This window comes from Mya arenaria, chromosome 6 (genome assembly GCF_026914265.1).
Source record: "Mya arenaria isolate MELC-2E11 chromosome 6, ASM2691426v1".
Classification (NCBI taxonomy): domain Eukaryota; kingdom Metazoa; phylum Mollusca; class Bivalvia; order Myida; family Myidae; genus Mya; species Mya arenaria.
The window spans coordinates 56,467,717-56,487,070 of record NC_069127.1 but is presented as its reverse complement, the minus strand read 5'-3'; the positions used below and the strand labels follow the sequence as shown (position 1 = coordinate 56,487,070).

The window sequence follows — 19,354 nt, the reverse complement described above, 5'->3', positions numbered from 1 at the left end:
ACAATGGTAATCTGTGTAACTTGTATGTGTATTTTCTAAAGCGAAAGAATGCCTTACAACCATTATCAGTGTTTCTCAGTTAACTTTGTATAAAAGTACATCAAGATTATCCATTTGAACATTTTTAAAAAATATATAAAAAGAACAAAGTATATTTGATGATTTTATTCTATTAATAAGCGATAACATATGCATTAAGGCGTTTCTAAATTTAACAACGGAATAAACTTTTTGGATTTTCAACTGCCATTTCAATAATCAATTAGAGGTAATGTAGTTATTTTGTTGCAAATCCAGTAATACCCTTTATTTTTCCTATTTTTCTTACAAGATATTAACAGGAATGCATTTTAGCAGTAAAAGAAAAGCATTGTTCTGTAAAAGAACAAAATAAAAATTATCTTCTAAAAATGCCTGTATTTCAGCAGGATTCAAAGTAAAAATAAATTTGCTTTATTGAAAAGAATTGAAACGGTTAGATTTAAAAAAGAGTATACAATAGTTGCAATTTGTAAGCAAAATTGCCAGAGCTGTGCCCAATATCTAGAACTAAAGATAAATAAATACTTTATAAAAAGGCAGATAAAGAAACGTTTATGAAACAAAATGTCCAAATATCTTTTTTTTTTATTTTACTTACTTCATTGTGAAACAAGTTTTTACAACATTATACTAATCACTCTCGTTGGCACGATGTTACGTGGGAGTGTGGTATTGTGAAGTGGAGAACCTGGAGAAAACTCACTTGTCCGGCTTGGTGACCACAAACCAAACTCACATGCGCCTAATTCATTCCAATGGTCATTAATCAAAACAACTAAGTTTGCGCTGTTTCTGTGAATTTTTCCTCATTAATGATGGCATGTACATGTAATAGTACAATGGTAATCTGTGTAACTTGTATGTGTATTTTCTAAAGCGAAAGAATGCCTTACAACCATTATCAGTGTTTCTCAGTTAACTTTGTATAAAAGTACATCAAGATTATCCATTTGAACATTTTTAAAAAATATATAAAAAGAACAAAGTATATTTGATGATTTTATTCTATTAATAAGCGATAACATATGCATTAAGGCGTTTCTAAATTTAACAACGGAATAAACTTTTTGGATTTTCAACTGCCATTTCAATAATCAATTAGAGGTAATGTAGTTATTTTGTTGCAAATCCAGTAATACCCTTTATTTTTCCTATTTTTCTTACAAGATATTAACAGGAATGCATTTTAGCAGTAAAAAGAAAAGCATTGTTCTGTAAAAGAACAAAATAAAAATTATCTTCTAAAAATGCCTGTATTTCAGCAGGATTCAAAGTAAAAATAAATTTGCTTTATTGAAAAGAATTGAAACGGTTAGATTTAAAAAAGAGTATACAATAGTTGCAATTTGTAAGCAAAATTGCCAGAGCTGTGCCCAATATCTAGAACTAAAGATAAATAAATACTTTATAAAAAGGCAGATAAAGAAACGTTTATGAAACAAAATGTCCAAATATCTTTTTTTTTTATTTTACTTACTTCATTGTGAAACAAGTTTTTACAACATTATACTAATCACTCTCGTTGGCACGATGTTACGTGGGAGTGTGGTATTGTGAAGTGGAGAACCTGGAGAAAACTCACTTGTCCGGCTTGGTGACCACAAACCAAACTCACATGCGCCTAATTCATTCCAATGGTCATTAATCAAAACAACTAAGTTTGCGCTGTTTCTGTGAATTTTTCCTCATTAATGATGGCATGTACATGTAATAGTACAATGGTAATCTGTGTAACTTGTATGTGTATTTTCTAAAGCGAAAGAATGCCTTACAACCATTATCAGTGTTTCTCAGTTAACTTTGTATAAAAGTACATCAAGATTATCCATTTGAACATTTTTAAAAAATATATAAAAAGAACAAAGTATATTTGATGATTTTATTCTATTAATAAGCGATAACATATGCATTAAGGCGTTTCTAAATTTAACAACGGAATAAACTTTTTGGATTTTCAACTGCCATTTCAATAATCAATTAGAGGTAATGTAGTTATTTTGTTGCAAATCCAGTAATACCTTTTATTTTTCCTATTGTTCTTACAAGATATTAACAGGAATGCATTTTAGCAGTAAAAAGAAAAGCATTGTTCTGTAAAAGAACAAAATAAAAATTATCTTCTAAAAATGCCTGTATTTCAGCAGGATTCAAAGTAAAAATAAATTTGCTTTATTGAAAAGAATTGAAACGGTTAGATTTAAAAAAGAGTATACAATAGTTGCAATTTGTAAGCAAAATTGCCAGAGCTGTGCCCAATATGAACTTGTTTCTTACGGTAACATTTTTTTTATTTAAGGCAATTTTTTAAAAAAAATGCTTGAAAATCAATTTGGAATTTTTATAGGAACAGTAGTTTCAAATGACAATCATACATCTGCAAGCATATAAAATAAAGTAAATTAATACAAAATGTGCAAAAGCTGAACTATGCACCGTTATACATTAAAGGTGCTTTATATACTAAACAAACAACGGTATACACATCGATATGAAGAACAGAAATAGTACATACGCACATATATCCATACATTGACAATGTATATATAATATAATAGAGAGGTTTGAAAACACTACTTGTATGGGTATGTGTACTTGTGGGTGACTTTTTGTTCACTTCGTCATCCAGGAATGTGTATAATGCACAAGTTTTGAACGGCATATGCGATAACAAGAGAAAATTGAATAAAGCGAATATCAACGACCCAACAACTACATTTCGCAAACGACTTTAAAACTCCATTGCAACGTTTACATATCCGTGGAGAGACATGTACAAGTACACGTACATGTCGAGTTCCACAACCTCTCTATTGTCATGTGTTAAACTCAAGTTATTAAATCTGCGAATTTGAAATGGAAGTTCATTTAAAAGTACGAGATCATTATTTGACTATGTTCAATATTTGAGACCACTTTGTAAAACATGTATGACATATACACACGGTTGTTGTATTTAGGCTAAAAAATGTGATAACTGATACTAGCAAAATTGTTTTCTACTAAACATACACACACATGTTTTGTTGTAAACATCAAATATGATGAACATTATCAGGTGGTTCAAACAGTATGTAATATTATGCATAATAACAATTGCATGTGTATTCTTTTATAAATGCAACATGTAAACTTCAACATTTGTAGTGATAATCACTAGCGGAAGCTGGGGTGCACCCCTTTCCGCCCCTGATAATATAAGACAATTAAACCACAACAAGTCTTGTAACGTATAGATTTGGCATTACAACTTACAGTTTGTTTACGAACTTAAGTATAACCCAGCATGATCTTGCAATGGAAACTACAGGGCTAATCCAAGTATATGTTTTTATCATTGTGTCATTTCACAAGATCACAGCTATTGGGGGGGGGGGGGTTGCTTATCGGCGTTTCCCTGTAGTTTCCATTGTATCTTCATAAAAACCGTACATATCCGGTTGTTAACGACAAAGGTTGAAAGCAAAAGCAAACGAGATAATCATGAGATGCATGTGAAAACGAATACTACGACAATAATAAAAATAACTCCAACCTGTATCTCATTACATAATATCAATAGGTTAAATTAGACTGGCTTTCAATAAATACTTAGAAATGCTTAAAACAGAAAAAAGGTTGTATTTATATGTCTTCTCTTCACTTTGAACATGCTGTTGAGAGGAAATCTCACATCTGGAAAAATGTAATTAATAAGGCCAAAATTATTCTATGTTAAGCACCAGGTTCCAATTTCAAATCCTAGTTACCCACCATGAAACAAAGTATCATACAATAAATAAAAACTTTTAAATTTGCATCAAATGCCCTTGATATAGCAGAGTTCAACAAATAAAAATAAAAAAAGCATCACAAAACACTGGCAGGTCCATTTATCAAGAAAATTGAATGTGCCTCTGTATATGATATATTTTTTTGACACAGATCACAATAACTTTAATCATTAAACAATATATATTATTTCTTTGCTTGATTAAGGTGTTGGTAAATGTTTGTAGTTTCGTTTTGTAAGCTGAAAACATACACGTCCGATAAAGCGTAAAATAAATCAATTTGGCATGCCATAAATAAAAATATCTGTAAATATTTATGTACTTGACGTTTTGATTGACAAAAATGATAATAATTCACTTTTCTAAACTTTTGCAAATAATATCCACAACTCTGGTAATTTAAAATGCCTTACTATGAGATTAAACTCATTTACAACTCAGACAAAGAACTGTTATATCAATAGCAAATTTGTCACAATGCTTTCTTCTTTTTTAAGTTTTCTAATACCCTGAAACATCATGACATGTAATAATTTAAAATTTACCTAAAAAAAACGAAAAAAAACCAACAAAAACAAATGTAGAAGAATACATGGACATATTCTAAAGAGTAATACATATAAAAAACATTATCAAATACATGTACTTAAAATAAAACATAATAACAATATCTAAGAGCGATGAAATATGACAAATTAAGGCATTTGGAAGAAGGCAATCAGCCATTAGTGTTAACATTAATATTAATGAATAAATTGGATATATTTTGTGATAGCATATAACAATGATAAAAAAAAACTAGTATTGATAGTAAAATGACATTAAGAACATTAAAACATAAAAGATTAAGAAATGTTCAGTACAAACGAATGTGACAAACAAAAACATGTTAAACCATAACCATTTTTATAAAATAGACACTTTGTCAGCTGAAATTGATTTTCAAACGGTGATATTTTAGTTTACAAATCCAACATAATAATTATGAAAATATAGAAACAAGAATTCATACTACTCTTATACAATTATTTACTATCATCAATTTCCAAAATGTTTTTCTTTGGTTTCTTTTTTCTAAAAAAGCTAAATACTGACTAGAATAAATTCGAATTGCAAAATAAGGTATAAAATACTTTTATATTTTATAAACATTTTAATTATACAACAACATTTAACTTTAAAAATAATTTGATGAAAACGATTCCCATAAAGTTCATCCACTACTTAATAAAATAAATCCATATATAAACTCTTGACAGAGGCACTTTTGTTCACAGAAATATTATATTAATGTACTTGTTGAATGTGTTAAAGACTTTCGTTAATTGTTATGCGAACATGCAATGGGATATAACTTTAATCAAATGCGCTTTGTCTAAGTAAAGGTAATCTGAGAGCAAAACATGTACTTGCGCAGTAATTTTAAAACTAGCAAAGAACTAAATAATGTTATGCTTAACTCAATAATTGATAAGAATTGGATACAGCCAGAAACATTTTACGTCTTTTCCTGTTATTTTCTACCGAGATTTAAATTATGTTCTTATTTGATATTCTTCTGATAGTGTAACCAGACTTGGCAGACAAGTATTAATCAATATGCCTAGCAGATTTCTGTAATTAAATTGTTACTGTATTTTCTTATCAGAAAGTATGTTAAGTTATATTTGCTTAGTCTGGATTTCGGAATGATAATCCTCAGAGCGGGACACACCAGGAGCGCTATGAACACACTTGAAAAAAAATACATTGTATCAATTGTTCGGTTTTAGTATGCAAAAAAGGGTATTCTGATATGAAACATCCTTTGGAATTTCATTTGTTCACTTTAGGTGGTTAAATTAAGAATCATATTAGCTATTTTCTTACCTAGGAGATGATTTAAACAATACAAAACAACTGCTGAAAGTATTTTCTAAAGTACGAAATACCTCCTTTGTGGATTTGTGATGAGAACACGTTGTGATCCAATACACTGTGTGTATACCACGTGATAAATTGAGTCATAAATGCTACGTCGAAAGGCAACATTTTGCTTCGAATGAAGGCTTTAAACAAAGATAACTTTCTTATTTCTTCACCATTTTTAATAAAACATAGCACAGTCTACGCCGCTTGCATAGCCTCGCCTTTGGTATTTTACCAGAGTTTGATTGAGATTTTAGTTTTTCAAAACACTTCGACAAACCTTTTCCCAATACGGCCGTCTGACGGAGCACGGTCAAAACATTATTTTGGAAACAAGTTTGTCGAAGTGTTTGATTAAACTAATCATCTTATCAAACTCCGGTTTGAGCTTTTTAAGCGGCATAGACTGCATTTTGTTTCATATTAAATGGTGTAGTAAAAAGTTATCTTTGATTTAATTCTTCATTTTCAGCAAAATGTTGCCTTCCGACGTAGCATATATGCTTTATGGCACAGATATCGTATGGCAACCATAACAATCATTACAATTTTATAAAATCCGTTTCAAGCTGCGATTTTGTATGTTACCCAGTTGTATAGAACAAAGATGTGTTATTGCATCTACCTTAAAGATGACAATAAATAATAGTTGAAACATAATGAGCAAATGTCTTCAGTATTTACCCGGTATATTGTATGTGAATAAGGAATTAAGAATTGCGCTGCGATTGCTGTGAGTTGTAAAGTCCGTGAATCAATTGTAGCTGAACAATAACGAAAAGAAAATACATTTCTGTAAACATATTTTTACATTGAAATATTTAAACTGTATATGATTGATTATATGTTTCTGGTATTGAATAGTATATTTACATAAAATGTTAGAAAGTTACTGTTAGATTTATATTTTATACTAATAGTTTGAACGTTAAAAATCATAGTACGTATTTTATCTATGTTTGATTTGAAAAACTGTATACAATTTAAATAAAGATGAACAAATTGCGAACTTTCTAAAAAAGCAAAACATAATAGTAACAACACGTAGAACATTACATTGAACAAACATGTACGTCTCCATTTCATCACCTATCAAAACAGATCTTAAGTCATATCCTCAATTAAGTCATTTTATACATCATTTCAATCAAATATGCACATATAAAATATCTCATGAAATTTACTTTTCATTTTTTAATATTATTCGGTTCTAAATGACGTATAAATTAAGAGTTCCAAAAGTTATATGAAATCAATAATTCAATTAAAATCTGACTTACAATATTTTAGTGATACTGATTCAATGAAAAAATTGTAACGCTGATTATACTTTTTCAAAAGGGAGGGAATTCTGGTATTATTCTCTTGCTATCAACATACACAACCTCTTCACTCTGCCCTGTAAATATAATGAATAAATCAATTATATACAAATGTTGTGTGACTTTAATACTACACTTCATAATACCTGGTGCCAATTTTACAAAAGTGCTCAACGTTGCAGAAGATCTATGACCTAGTTGTAGTTTTTTGTCCTCTGGTTCTTTTGAATCATAGTTTTGTTCTGAAGGAGGACATCTTACACATGATGTATTAACAAAATTCTCCTTGTTTTTCGACAACCAAACCAGAAACCATTCAGACGACAGCGGCATTGTGATATCGCCGACAATTACAAGGACAAACAACTAAGATGTCAATGTTTAAAAAAAAACTACGACTAAGTCTTCCGACATTCGCTACCACCAGCTCTACCTTACCCGTTCTTTGTTTTTAAAACTCACGTTGTGTACGGACAATTGTAAAACCAATAAGTTTTTTGTGCTTGAATAGAGAAATTACAGTAGCATGCCCGAATTCCGTATTGCCATTAGTTACACAATACATTTTGAGTAGAAATTTAAAACAAAGTATGTCGAATATGTCAATGATTTATTTATAAATTGTTCCATTCTACCATATAAAGTACTTTCTTATTGAATACTTTATATAAGTACCTTTCATGACCGCGCATTTATTTTCCTCTGTCCACTGGCTATGATTTCGGGTAGTTTCTCCTCCCTCTGTAAACAACATCAGGTAATTTTTGTACTTATGTTTGTTGACAATATACTGAGGTTAATAGTGTCATTATATTTGTTATGAAAAGTATATTTGTATATAACAGCTCATAGGCGAAATGATTTTAAACGTTTATTCATCAATCCACTTCGATTTCGTTTTAAAAGCGAAATTGTGCCCTAGCTCACAGGCTGCATATGGGTAACATACCAGAAAATGCCTAGTCACTTTACCAGAAACTTCCACGCCCCATTTATAGTCAACTTGCATTACCTTTGCCTCCATAATGGGAATCAGTTTGTCAGCTACACCCTTGTACTTTTTAATGTCGTTTGTGCGTTTTAACTGATTATAGGCTTCGTTCACTTCGTCGTCGGTAAAGTCGTAACCGAACTCCATTAATGCTTCTTTCGCACTGGCAAGGGTTTTGTTCTGAAAATGTTAGAATCTAGTAAAAGTTTTTCTTAGAGGAAAACCAATTAAAAGACAACTTATTTTAAAATAAGAGAACAATCAAGCAATAACACCACTTTATGACCCTAGCGCTCCCCTGAGAAGTACCACTGACAAAGGCTATAATGTCTGGGTCATGGTAGTGAAGAGTTTGAGTATGGCTACAAAGGAACTATTAGACAGGAATTTGGCGACCAGGTTTTGTACGAGTATTCCTGTGAAATCATTTCAAAATCGGCAAATCGGTTTCGGACAAGATATTTACTAAAATAAACATTATTTTAGTGTAGCCACATCAGCCTTGCCCTATTACAACCATGCGTTTAACTGATTTCGGCGGCTTAAATACAATTTGTAAGTACAGTCTGAAAATTTCAAATGAAAACTCTCACAACAAAACATGCTGATAATAAGTGTAAGTTGTCCGAATACTTAAAACTCAGAACAATCAAATGTAAATTTTCGTTTATTGTTCATTGTAGAATATTACATAGGCCGACGCAAGGGGACGTTGACATTGTGACATTTAGCCATGGCTGGTGTCAATCCTTTTACTTCCAGAATACGATTATATTGGTATATATACTGTATAGGCTCTATTCGGGGTTTTGAATATTACATTAACTTTCTGGCGAATACGGCGAAAACAATCAGTCCCACCCCTTTTTGACCATGCGTTTGGAAAAATTGCAAGAAAAAAATATCTTTTTTTTTTTAAATCTGACAATGAGTTAAACGTAGTCGAAGGTAAGCAATTTTCTGCAATGAATACAGTGCTTTGAAAACTGACCACACAGGGCGCATTCAAGGGTGACCTTGGTCCAGCGGTTGTTCGAAGCAATTATTGACCAAGATGCCCAACGGACAACCGTCCTTCACAAAAGTGATAAAATCCAATGAATAAATGTCCTTAAACTATATTTTGTTTCCTTACAAAAACGAATAAAACGATTTACATCGATACAAGCCATGATTTATATATAGATATATTTACTGGAACCAAATATCTATTTTAACATTGACTTACGAGTTTGCTAAATAAAGCGTTGATGTTAGTAGCGCACACTCAACCAATCCATAAATCTGTCAATAAGCACAGACGAAAAACATAAACTTCAGGTCGTTTTCATGGTTCACGATTGTTTATCCCTATATCCCTAATATTCGCCCTTATTGGAGTTCATGAATGTTTGTCCTTATATTCACATGTTTGTACCTATTGAGGTTCATGAATGTAAGTCCCTATCGAGGTTCATGAATGTTTGTCCCTATTGAGGTTCATTAATGTTTGTCATTATTGAGGTTCATGAATGTTCAACCTTATTGAGGTTTATGAATGTTCTTCCCTAGAAAGGTTCATGAATGTTTGTCCCCTTTGAGATTCTTGAGGTTCGTGAATGTTATTACTGATTACTGCACATGTATTTGTTAATTAAGCTGGTTAAATATATTAGGCAAAAAGCAAATGTGAATCATAGGATGAACTCGAATGAACAGACTCTCACTGCCACACGATTCATTGTCGATCCTATGCAAAGTATAATTAATTACTGATTATATACACATGATATACCAGAGATAATGAGATACTATCAATAGTCGTTATTATGTCAATAGGTCGCAATTCATGATGTAACACTAAATAATGATATTAGTAATTTGTATAATTGTTATGTTGTTGTATTTATATATCTCGTAATACAATGTTTTTTTACATGCCACACTTTCTATGTAAGAAATACAAGAACACTCTAAACAAAACAGTCATTCGATTGACATGTTTCTACAGTTTATTTATCAGAAATTTGTAATCAAATAGAGAATAATTGTTTGTTTCAGTGTAAGATCGTAATATACTGCTATCTTGCATTGAAAGAAACATTTTTTCTTTTTATTATATGCCTAAAAAGGATATAAAATTACATTTAAATTTAGTTTTCGAAATGACTTCGTTGAAACTTTGTCCAAGCCCTGAACTGACTTTTAATTTGGAAACGAGACAGTGAAGCTTCAAATTGTTCTTTTGCTGTTTCAAACAGTGAAATGTCATTTTGTTTTAACTGATAATGTTTTATAAATCATCGGAAAGCATATAATAACACGTTTTATTATATGCTATCCGGTGGTTTGTAAATAGTAATCGGTGAAATGAAAATGATATTTCCCTGTTTTAAACTTATATAGAGGATATTTGTTGATTTCAGTGTTAGATCGTATTGTATTTCACGAGTGTCATAGAAAAAACATATTTTCACGTGTGGAGAAGCTTGCGATCTTACACTGATATCAACAAATTTTATATTTCTTTAATGCTTATTTAAGAAGTTTTATTAGCATTTAAATTTGTTTTTTCTAAATACCCCCTGTTTTAAAAAGAGTGTTTCTACGCCGCTCTTCATGGGATGCCCCTCACGAAAAATATAAGCTGATGACCTAGTTGTCAATTTTCTATTTCTGGTTCATGGATAAAAGATCTCCAATTTTTGTGAACATTAATCAATGAGTTTATTAATGCATCTATGTTCCATAAAATAACGAAAACCCTTTTTAAATTACATAGGGCATAAATACATGACCAAATTACTACGCCGCCATTTATTGAATGAAAATATGATAGGTCGAACGTGCTAGTAAAACAATGCCGATAATCATTGTATAAAAACAATTATTTTTAATTTTAGAGTTTGTTTCATGCTACATGGGTATTCAGTCATCCCTCGCTGTCAGAGACCAGTCTTATTCGCTTGAAGACAGGTCGTTTTCAAGGTAAAAAGTTAAGACCTCGCTAGGTTATTGACACATCTTAAAGCGTGGGTGGGGTAAAATATCATCAGTTAATCAGTGAATTGGTGTGTGAATTTTCCGGGAAGTCCGTATAACGTATTACAACGACAAACAGTTCATAAAGATATTTGAACGATGATATAACATTCTATTTATGTTCGAGCAGTTGTTTTCGTCTGTAATTTGTTTCGTTTGAAAGCACATTTTTGAACATTTAGCTTCAAATTCAATGTTAAAGAAAACGGTTTTTTTTTTTAAATTTCAAATATTTATTTTTGGCAACATATTCTGGTTCAGAAATGACGTGTTTAGTTTTGATCAAGGAGAAGTAACTACAATGAATTTTGCAAGTAGTTCTTAAAGCTGATATTTTCACTCCTCATTTTGCAGTGAAAATATGAAATTTTCACTTTTGTTATTTCACTGAACTCCATATAACATCGAAAAGCATGAAAAAAATGTTTTTTTTTGTTGTTGTTTTTTAATTTCGCCCATTCTGCTATTCTAATAAAATATCAGCGCACCCATAACTGGGACACAATATCAACGACGTCATTTCCGAAATGACGATACGGGCGCATACAGTATGGCGCATTTTTCTAATAAAACGCAGTTAATTGTCTTTAAATATTACCCTTAGGCATATATTAAAAAGAACAGAAGTTTCATTATTTCATTCAGCTGCGTTTTTTTTCATGTATTTTAATGACATAAGCATATTTTGTACTCAAATCGAAACGGCAGTCCCATGATAATCTTCTGAAAATATATATTTAATACTTTTTGTGCTCTCCCGCTGAAATATATTACGATCATAGACTGAACCAAACAATTGTCCTCTATTCATTCAGTATTGTATGAAAGAAGAAAAAGCAAAGGAGAACAGGTTAGAAGAAAGACACAATTACCAGTAGAAAGGTGAGAATATATATACAGATATCCATATATGTGCGTGAACGAAATCTGATATTAAAGCTGCACTCTCACAGATTGAATGTTTTGCCAACTTTTTTTATTGTTTGTCTTGGAACGGGCCATTTTTGGCGAAAATCTATGGAAACCAGTTATATATGACTGCTGATAAAAAATAGATTGCAGATTTTTATATTTAAGTTCAAAAATTGATATTTTATGCATTTTTCTTAACCCGTTAGTTACGGTTTAAGCCATAAAACATTAATTTTCGAAAGGAAATATGAAAATCTTAGATCTAATTTTTTGTCAGCAATTTTTTATTATTGGTTTACAGATATTTACGCAAATATTTGCTCTTTCCAAGACCAAAAAAATAAAAAGGTTTATAAACGGTATATCTGTGAGAGTTAAGCTTTAAAGAGTTTAAGCACAAAAGCATTAATAGCATAAGGTTAAACTTACGTCCATATATGTTGAGCTTGCACATGGTTCATCGAATGTATTTGGTTCAATGTTGGGTAACCCTGAATCTTGTAGTGTAGAACTTCGTTCGTAGATTACAACACTTATGTCATCACCCACTAACAATAGAACGGTAGTTAGCGGTAAAACAGTAATCTGGGATTCTTAGACAATTTTCAAATGTTGCACCAGCACCGACCCGGAAAAATCGATCCAACCAGAATAATTGTGTTTCTTCAAGTATGAGATTTTCTATTCATACAATCAAGCTTCTAACAAAAAGTCTTTGTTTTAATAACATTACATCCATATGATTTGGGAAAAATAGAAATAAAACTATTTATCGACCGACAAACCGACACAAAATCTACTTGGGTCGTGGGAATGGAAACACAGATATATTTTTTCTGGTCCGGTTGACTAGTGTCGCTTGTTCTTATGAAAGCAAATATACATGGTAACAACAATAAAATGCAGGTATGTTCGAGTAAACACAAACACTAAAATAGATATATGTACGAGTAAAATAGTGGTAACAAGGCAAGGTTGTGAAGTCGAACTTGAATATAATCATAAGCCTATAGCCTTATGTGTTTTGTTTTAGTTATACCAATTTATTTTGGCTTGATTGTGTAGACGTCTGAAAGCTGATATGAATAACTTTCGAGGACAAGAAACCAGTACTGATGTCCTATTAAAGATGCCATGAGAAAGTACCTCTGCTGAACCCAAAACGTCTTGGGAGAGAGGCAACCATCTATACCATTAGCGCACTCTCACTTTTCAGGTATTTTTGAATGTCTTATTATAAGACATTTTGAAGGTACTATTTATATTTTTAAAAGAATTGTGTTCATGAACGCCCGAACAATGAAACATATAGATCCCTTTAAGAGTTTGCAATATTTAATAAAACATTGACTTACAACTGACTGGGCCATCCGGACTAAGCGAATCTACTCGCATGCCACTGTCTTCGGGTATTTTGTCTTTGATCAGGCTCTGTGCCCCTGATTTGCCTTCCTGAGTCGAGTGACTTCCTCTCTTCACACCATTATAATCGTTGTCATTCAATTCGTTTGTAGCCATCTGAATATATGCATATAACAACTGTTGGTTACTATTATGAGCACTGATTCGTACTCTAGAATATAATTGTCAAACCTATTTATGTTGACATTTTATGAGTCGTATTATATTAACCCAAAGTTCTAAGGCGATAACCCCGATATTCATTGATTTTATTATTAACGGTGTTTTATCTTATGTTTATAAACACACTCATAATAAACTAGTTTGCATCGATTGGTCTTAAAAAAATTCTAAGGAACATCCTTGCCGTCCGTTTACACTTTCGTTTGAATTGATACTAAATATCCATTTTCTTTTATTCAATTTAAATATACCGTTACTAAGATTTTCTATAGCGCGTTTACATCGTGACTTTGCTATTTATCATTTGTAGGTAAACTATACATTGTGACAGCGTGATATTTTATCAGTATCAAAATACACGTTTTTAAACTTAGTCGGATGTTGATATGCTTAGAAAAACACATGCTTATTAAGGCGATTGTTGTACATATCAACCAATTGGAAGAAGAGTGCCATGACTGTCTTCCACTGCCGAATGATCGATGGTTGTACTTTCCGACATCCAAGAATAACCGCGCAGTTCGGTGATGTACGGCGTTGATTGCCGAGTACTCTTTTGTCCCCAATATTACAGCAACGTAGCTGATGATTGGCTAAATCATGGTGTTGTATAGTTTGGTAAAAACGTTGTAAGGCATTCCTCTTACTGACTAATATTTGGCAATAAGGAGTCCTAGCGCCCCCGTGGCTGAGTTTGCTACATAGTTTGCTGTTATGGCAGTAGGGGTGCTCTGGGTTACCAGTCCTAAATATCGATATGTTGCCATAGAATCGGCGGTTTTTAGGTCTGTTCACTGTCGTAACAACGTCAATCATTATAACCTTTTCCGCCACACTCGGATCGTAAGGTTGTTTGGACGCGTGATCGTCGCTCGCCCCTGTGTAGGTCTCTTGATCAAAGGCTTCCGCTGTCCTTGCTTTCCCGATTTCGCTCCTGCAGGACCAGCCTTTTACCCGTACTGTAGCCTTGCCCCTCACAAGTAAGCTTTCGATTGATCTTTGCTTTTATCTTCTTCGATGTAGACCTTTTCATATCATCCATAATGCGATCTTTGTCAGTTGGCTATCAGTAGTCCATATATGCGCGAATCAACAGGGTTCTTTCGTTCAGCCTTTGCAACTTTCACACTGTTATGTTTTAGTCTGTCACTATGAGACTATTGACCTCACCAGTCATGGTTTTCAGACGCGCATTGCGGTAGATTACGCACAACAGACACCAACTTATGTTTTCCTAGGCGACATGTCGTTTACATTATTGGGCCGTATGCGCTACTTCCTCGCGATATGGTTTTATTTTACGTTGCAGGTCTTTTTGAAGTGTTGCACTTCTAAGCTGTCGTAAATACCTATTAACTACGTTTTGTGTTTTCGATATGTATTTTTAAGATGTTACTATAATGGTAACCTCATACTAAATCATACAAAGCCTAACAAAATGTTATTTTAATCACTTTGTAAAATTTCATTATTTTGTTTAGTAAACATAAATATTGCATGCCACTCAGATAATCCTTTAACATAATCTTGACCTTGTTTGACATTGCAATGTTTAGTTCGTATATATTCATTTATAAGGCATTAACATAAGTATGAATTGAGTTTGGAAGCAAATATCGTCTACAGAGTATACCTTATCCTGAATCAATTATACTTGGGATTCCTTTTATTCCAAAAATAGAGATATACGCATAGTTTATAAATAGCTAAGGCCGCCACAACTTGTCGGTACGACATTGTCTAAAGCGCTCGTATAAAATATCAGCTAAAATAAATCTTCGCAGTTCTTCTCGGTATAATTGTTTAACAAAACAAGGTTTAATCCAGACAGTGACATTCATTGGATTCACTGTTTGCTATCAATTCTTTATATCTTTGCACTGGCAACATTCATTTTTAAAATATCACTAGCCTTGACCTTACATATATTTCACATTGACTACATGTTTCATGTATGTGTACTTAAAGGCATCATTTTCATAGTAAATTGTAAACATTTGTAAATTTGCAAATTAATAAATTGTCAATGATTTAGCTTACCTTTCTGTTAATCCATAAAATAATGTAAATTAGTAGATCTCAATTTCTTTGAATGTCATTTACAAATCACGAGTGACCTCCAATACATATCATGGGATTCCACATATTTCAGTATTGACAAATAACTTAAGCAGTAGCCGGACAGCAATTATTGTTTCACTTTGCATTTCGTTTGAGTACAGGACCAAAGAATTTGCAAAATAATAAATCGCCAATGGATCAGTTTACTTTTTAATCCATAACTTAATGTAAATGAATAGCTATTACATTCTTCGAATGCCACACGTACAATTACGAGTAAACTCTGATGAGATATAGACACGACTGTTTTCTGAAGGGACTTTATTCAGCAATTGCAGAAATGGCATGCTAAAATTGATTGCTTCCCTTTACCTATCCTTGTTATGCTTTGTACATAATCCCGGTTTAGTGTAGATTTAAACAAAATTGTATTACTAGTATCTTCGACTAGTATATAAAGCTCGTTATGAAGGCTTTGAACATGATAACGTATAAGGCGTTATAGTAATGAATTCATCACCCTTAAATCTCTCGTAGGTCATAATATTTTGTAACCGTGTGTCTTGCAAGCTTGCAAAACTATTAAAATGTTACTATTGTTGATATGTTATTAAAGGGACTCACTCACAGATTTTTTGTTGGCAACGATGAGTTTTACAGTTAAAGGTTATTTAATCAAGTGTATGCAAAAACACCAGCAGTAACTGGCTGATACTCATTTGAACAGCATTTTTTTAAAAACGAAGAATTTAATCATTCAATTGTCAATAGAGTTGCAAACGCTTTTCGGAATATTATAGAGCATTTTCTGTCACATTTGAAAATAGTTATTTATAATATAGCTCTTTGGAACCTTTTATCAATTAAACAAGCATATCGTTCAGATTTAATTCGTAATTAACACTATAAAACGTGGTGATTTCAGCTGCATTGCAAAGGAACTTGAATTAAACACTTGGTATGAGAAAAACAAAACGAAAAGGAATTGATTCACAAGTATTCTAAATATGTACTTTTAATTGAATTCAATATTTTTATAACCCCCCCCCCCTTCCGTAATAAAATACGCTCAAAATGCGCCATTTGGACAAGAAATTGTTGAAATTTTCATGGGGGAGTACCCCTGCCAACATTTTAAACTATATAACACTCGGTTCTGAGGGAGGGGGCGAAAGTTAAAAGGTTGTGGCCTAAAGTAACGCCCCCTCTAACGTCAATTCCTGGATCCGCCCCTGGATACAATCTTAGCATCGTTTTTGTTGAATTGGTATTGTATGACATGAATGTTCACTTCACTGACTTCACAAATAGATCAGCTTAAATATTAGCCTACACTATCTATGAAAGCGCTTAATATAGTTATTAGCTAATACGTGATAACCAAATAAAAGATTGCTAACAATCTTTGTTTTCACATACTGTATGTCTTCGTGTTGATATATTCAGAAAAGGTCGACATTCAATACACAATATATAGCCCGATCACATTGTTTAAGTCAAAAGATGACACAAGCGATTGAAGTTCGACATAATCCCATTGTGAATATTTCCAGACTTTTTAATGTTTAAATGTTGATCCGACCGTTTTGTTAAATTTCAATATGCAATAAATAGGGCAGTGATAACGAACTAACTGATCCAGAAATGGCTCCCCTACATCTCATTTTAAAACAATATCTGATGATGAAACTAAGAATAAGTCGAGAAAAGATTCTGAGTTTTCGGTAAAATGAGTAGCGTTTCGAATGACTTGTGAAAGACTGAACTGTTGACATACGGACTCAATCTTTTGTCCAGATAACGATTTATTCATATCAAGATTGAAATCACCTGTAATAACTATGTCTTTAATATCAGTATCAACCGCCAGTGATATGGAGTTGGTAATGGATTCAAGAACATATGAACTGGAATTAGGATGTCTGTAAAAAGTACCCAAAAGAAGACGTTTAGTTTTAATGCGTAATTCGAGCCAAAGACATTCTACATCATTAACTTCAAGATCACGTCGCTCTAATACAAATATGTCTGCTTTGATGAAGACAATGATACCTCCATGTGGGTCTGTAGGTCTGTCTCGTCTAAAAGGTTTATGAAAGGCAGGAAAATGAAACTCAGAAGATTTAACATAAGGCGTGAGTCATGTTTCAGTAAAAGCTAAGACATCAGAGTTATGTAAGTCAGCATACAAAATGTCTTTTTTCCCGTAAAAACTCTGCACATTGTAATGTACTATACTTAGGCTACCATAGACCGCACTAGAAGCTTCGGAAGAGGAGGTTGACAGAGATGATATAGGACAGGGATTTTCATGAACATCACCGGAAAGAAGTCAAAGCATGGACAACCAACAGATTAATTCAAAATGGGTTAAACGTTTAGTACCTTTTGCTTGAGCTTGATAAAAACAGAACAAACCGACAAACATTCTATATGTGCCTATTTCAATAGACATATAGTGTAAATAATGTTATACCGGGATCAAACAGCTCTCTGAATGAGGGATATCTACATACTACCTGACCTGTACCACGGGAAAATAGTAAATAGAAAAAGAAAGAGGGAAGAAAGAATGTATAAGGAAATAACTTGACTGTGTAACATAACTAGTACCTTAAAGTTGAAAGTTCCCTTAAATAGTTAGGGTTTGGGTAACTTTTATTAAGTATTTATGTAGTGATAAAATGTGTTACACCAAAGCGAACATTATAGTAAAACTACAAGTAATATTTGAAAAATTATTAAGAAGAATATTTAGGTTAACAGCTTCTTAGAGTATATTCCATGTTTTCGGTTTGTTATCGGACGCGAATTTATAAATAACAAAACCGAATGAGTGCGACTTTTCCGATCATATTTCAATGTAATTCTTAAAGGAGGAACTACCTTAAACTCTTGAAATTGTTGAAAATCAGATACAAGGAAAATACTGCAAGCGGTTTCTCAATATCATTTGTGAATCATAAAATATATAAGTTAACAACACGAAATATTTAATAAAAAATCAATAGTGCCACAGGAAAGGAAAATATGCTTTACTGAAAGTTATTTTTACCGAAAATTGCAAATCATTCATTGTGACCGAGTATGTGCCTTTAATGTGTCAACAAATAACACTTACGGAAGAATCAGACTTCTTACTTATTTAAATGCTATTTTTTGTAGAGCATAAATGATGTAAGTATTGCATCATCGGAAAAAAACAGAGTCATAAACAAATTTTCGCAAGTATTCTCTAAGACTATATTATTGTTTAACAAAACATAGTCTTATGATAAAAGTGACAATTCAATGGATTCACTGTTCGCATCCATTTTAGCATTACTTTTAAGTGCCAGCATATTGCATATTCATGCAAATAAAACTATAAGAAACCTTGACCTTACTTACATATGTTTTAAATATGAATGGTTTCTCTTTGCATTTATACTTGGCATGTATGTGTTCCGTTAAAGCATCGTTTTCATAGTAAAATTTTAATAAATTTAAATTTGCAACCAATACAAGGTCAATAAATGAGCTTACCGTTCTTTTAATAAAAACAAAACCTCTCAACTTCTCTGAAATGTCGTTCATAATATCTCGTACACAGTTAATGGGATTCCATTAACTTCAGTATTGACATATATATATAGATAGCATTTTTAAGGTGCATAATACGACACTAAAAATAAAAGCGTGGCGCGGACTGTTGTCTCCCTTTGTCGTACTCCTGAACAATTAATAAAGTAGTTCCATTGGTG

General features: G+C 32.1%; 1 protein-coding gene across 1 annotated transcript; it reads right to left on the bottom strand.

Annotated features, from left to right (window-relative positions):
- Positions 1–370: 370 nt before the first annotated feature.
- LOC128236616 (uncharacterized) lies at positions 371–19,177 on the bottom strand. Its single transcript, XM_052951594.1, has 6 exons — positions 19,137–19,177; positions 13,322–13,484; positions 12,396–12,514; positions 8,055–8,213; positions 7,718–7,783; positions 371–7,119 (listed from the first exon to the last, which is right to left on the bottom strand). Exons 2-5 carry the CDS (start codon positions 13,482–13,484, stop codon positions 7,721–7,723), a joined length of 504 nt encoding a protein of 167 aa, XP_052807554.1. The 5' UTR covers positions 19,137–19,177; the 3' UTR covers positions 371–7,119; positions 7,718–7,720.
- Positions 19,178–19,354: the final 177 nt, after the last annotated feature.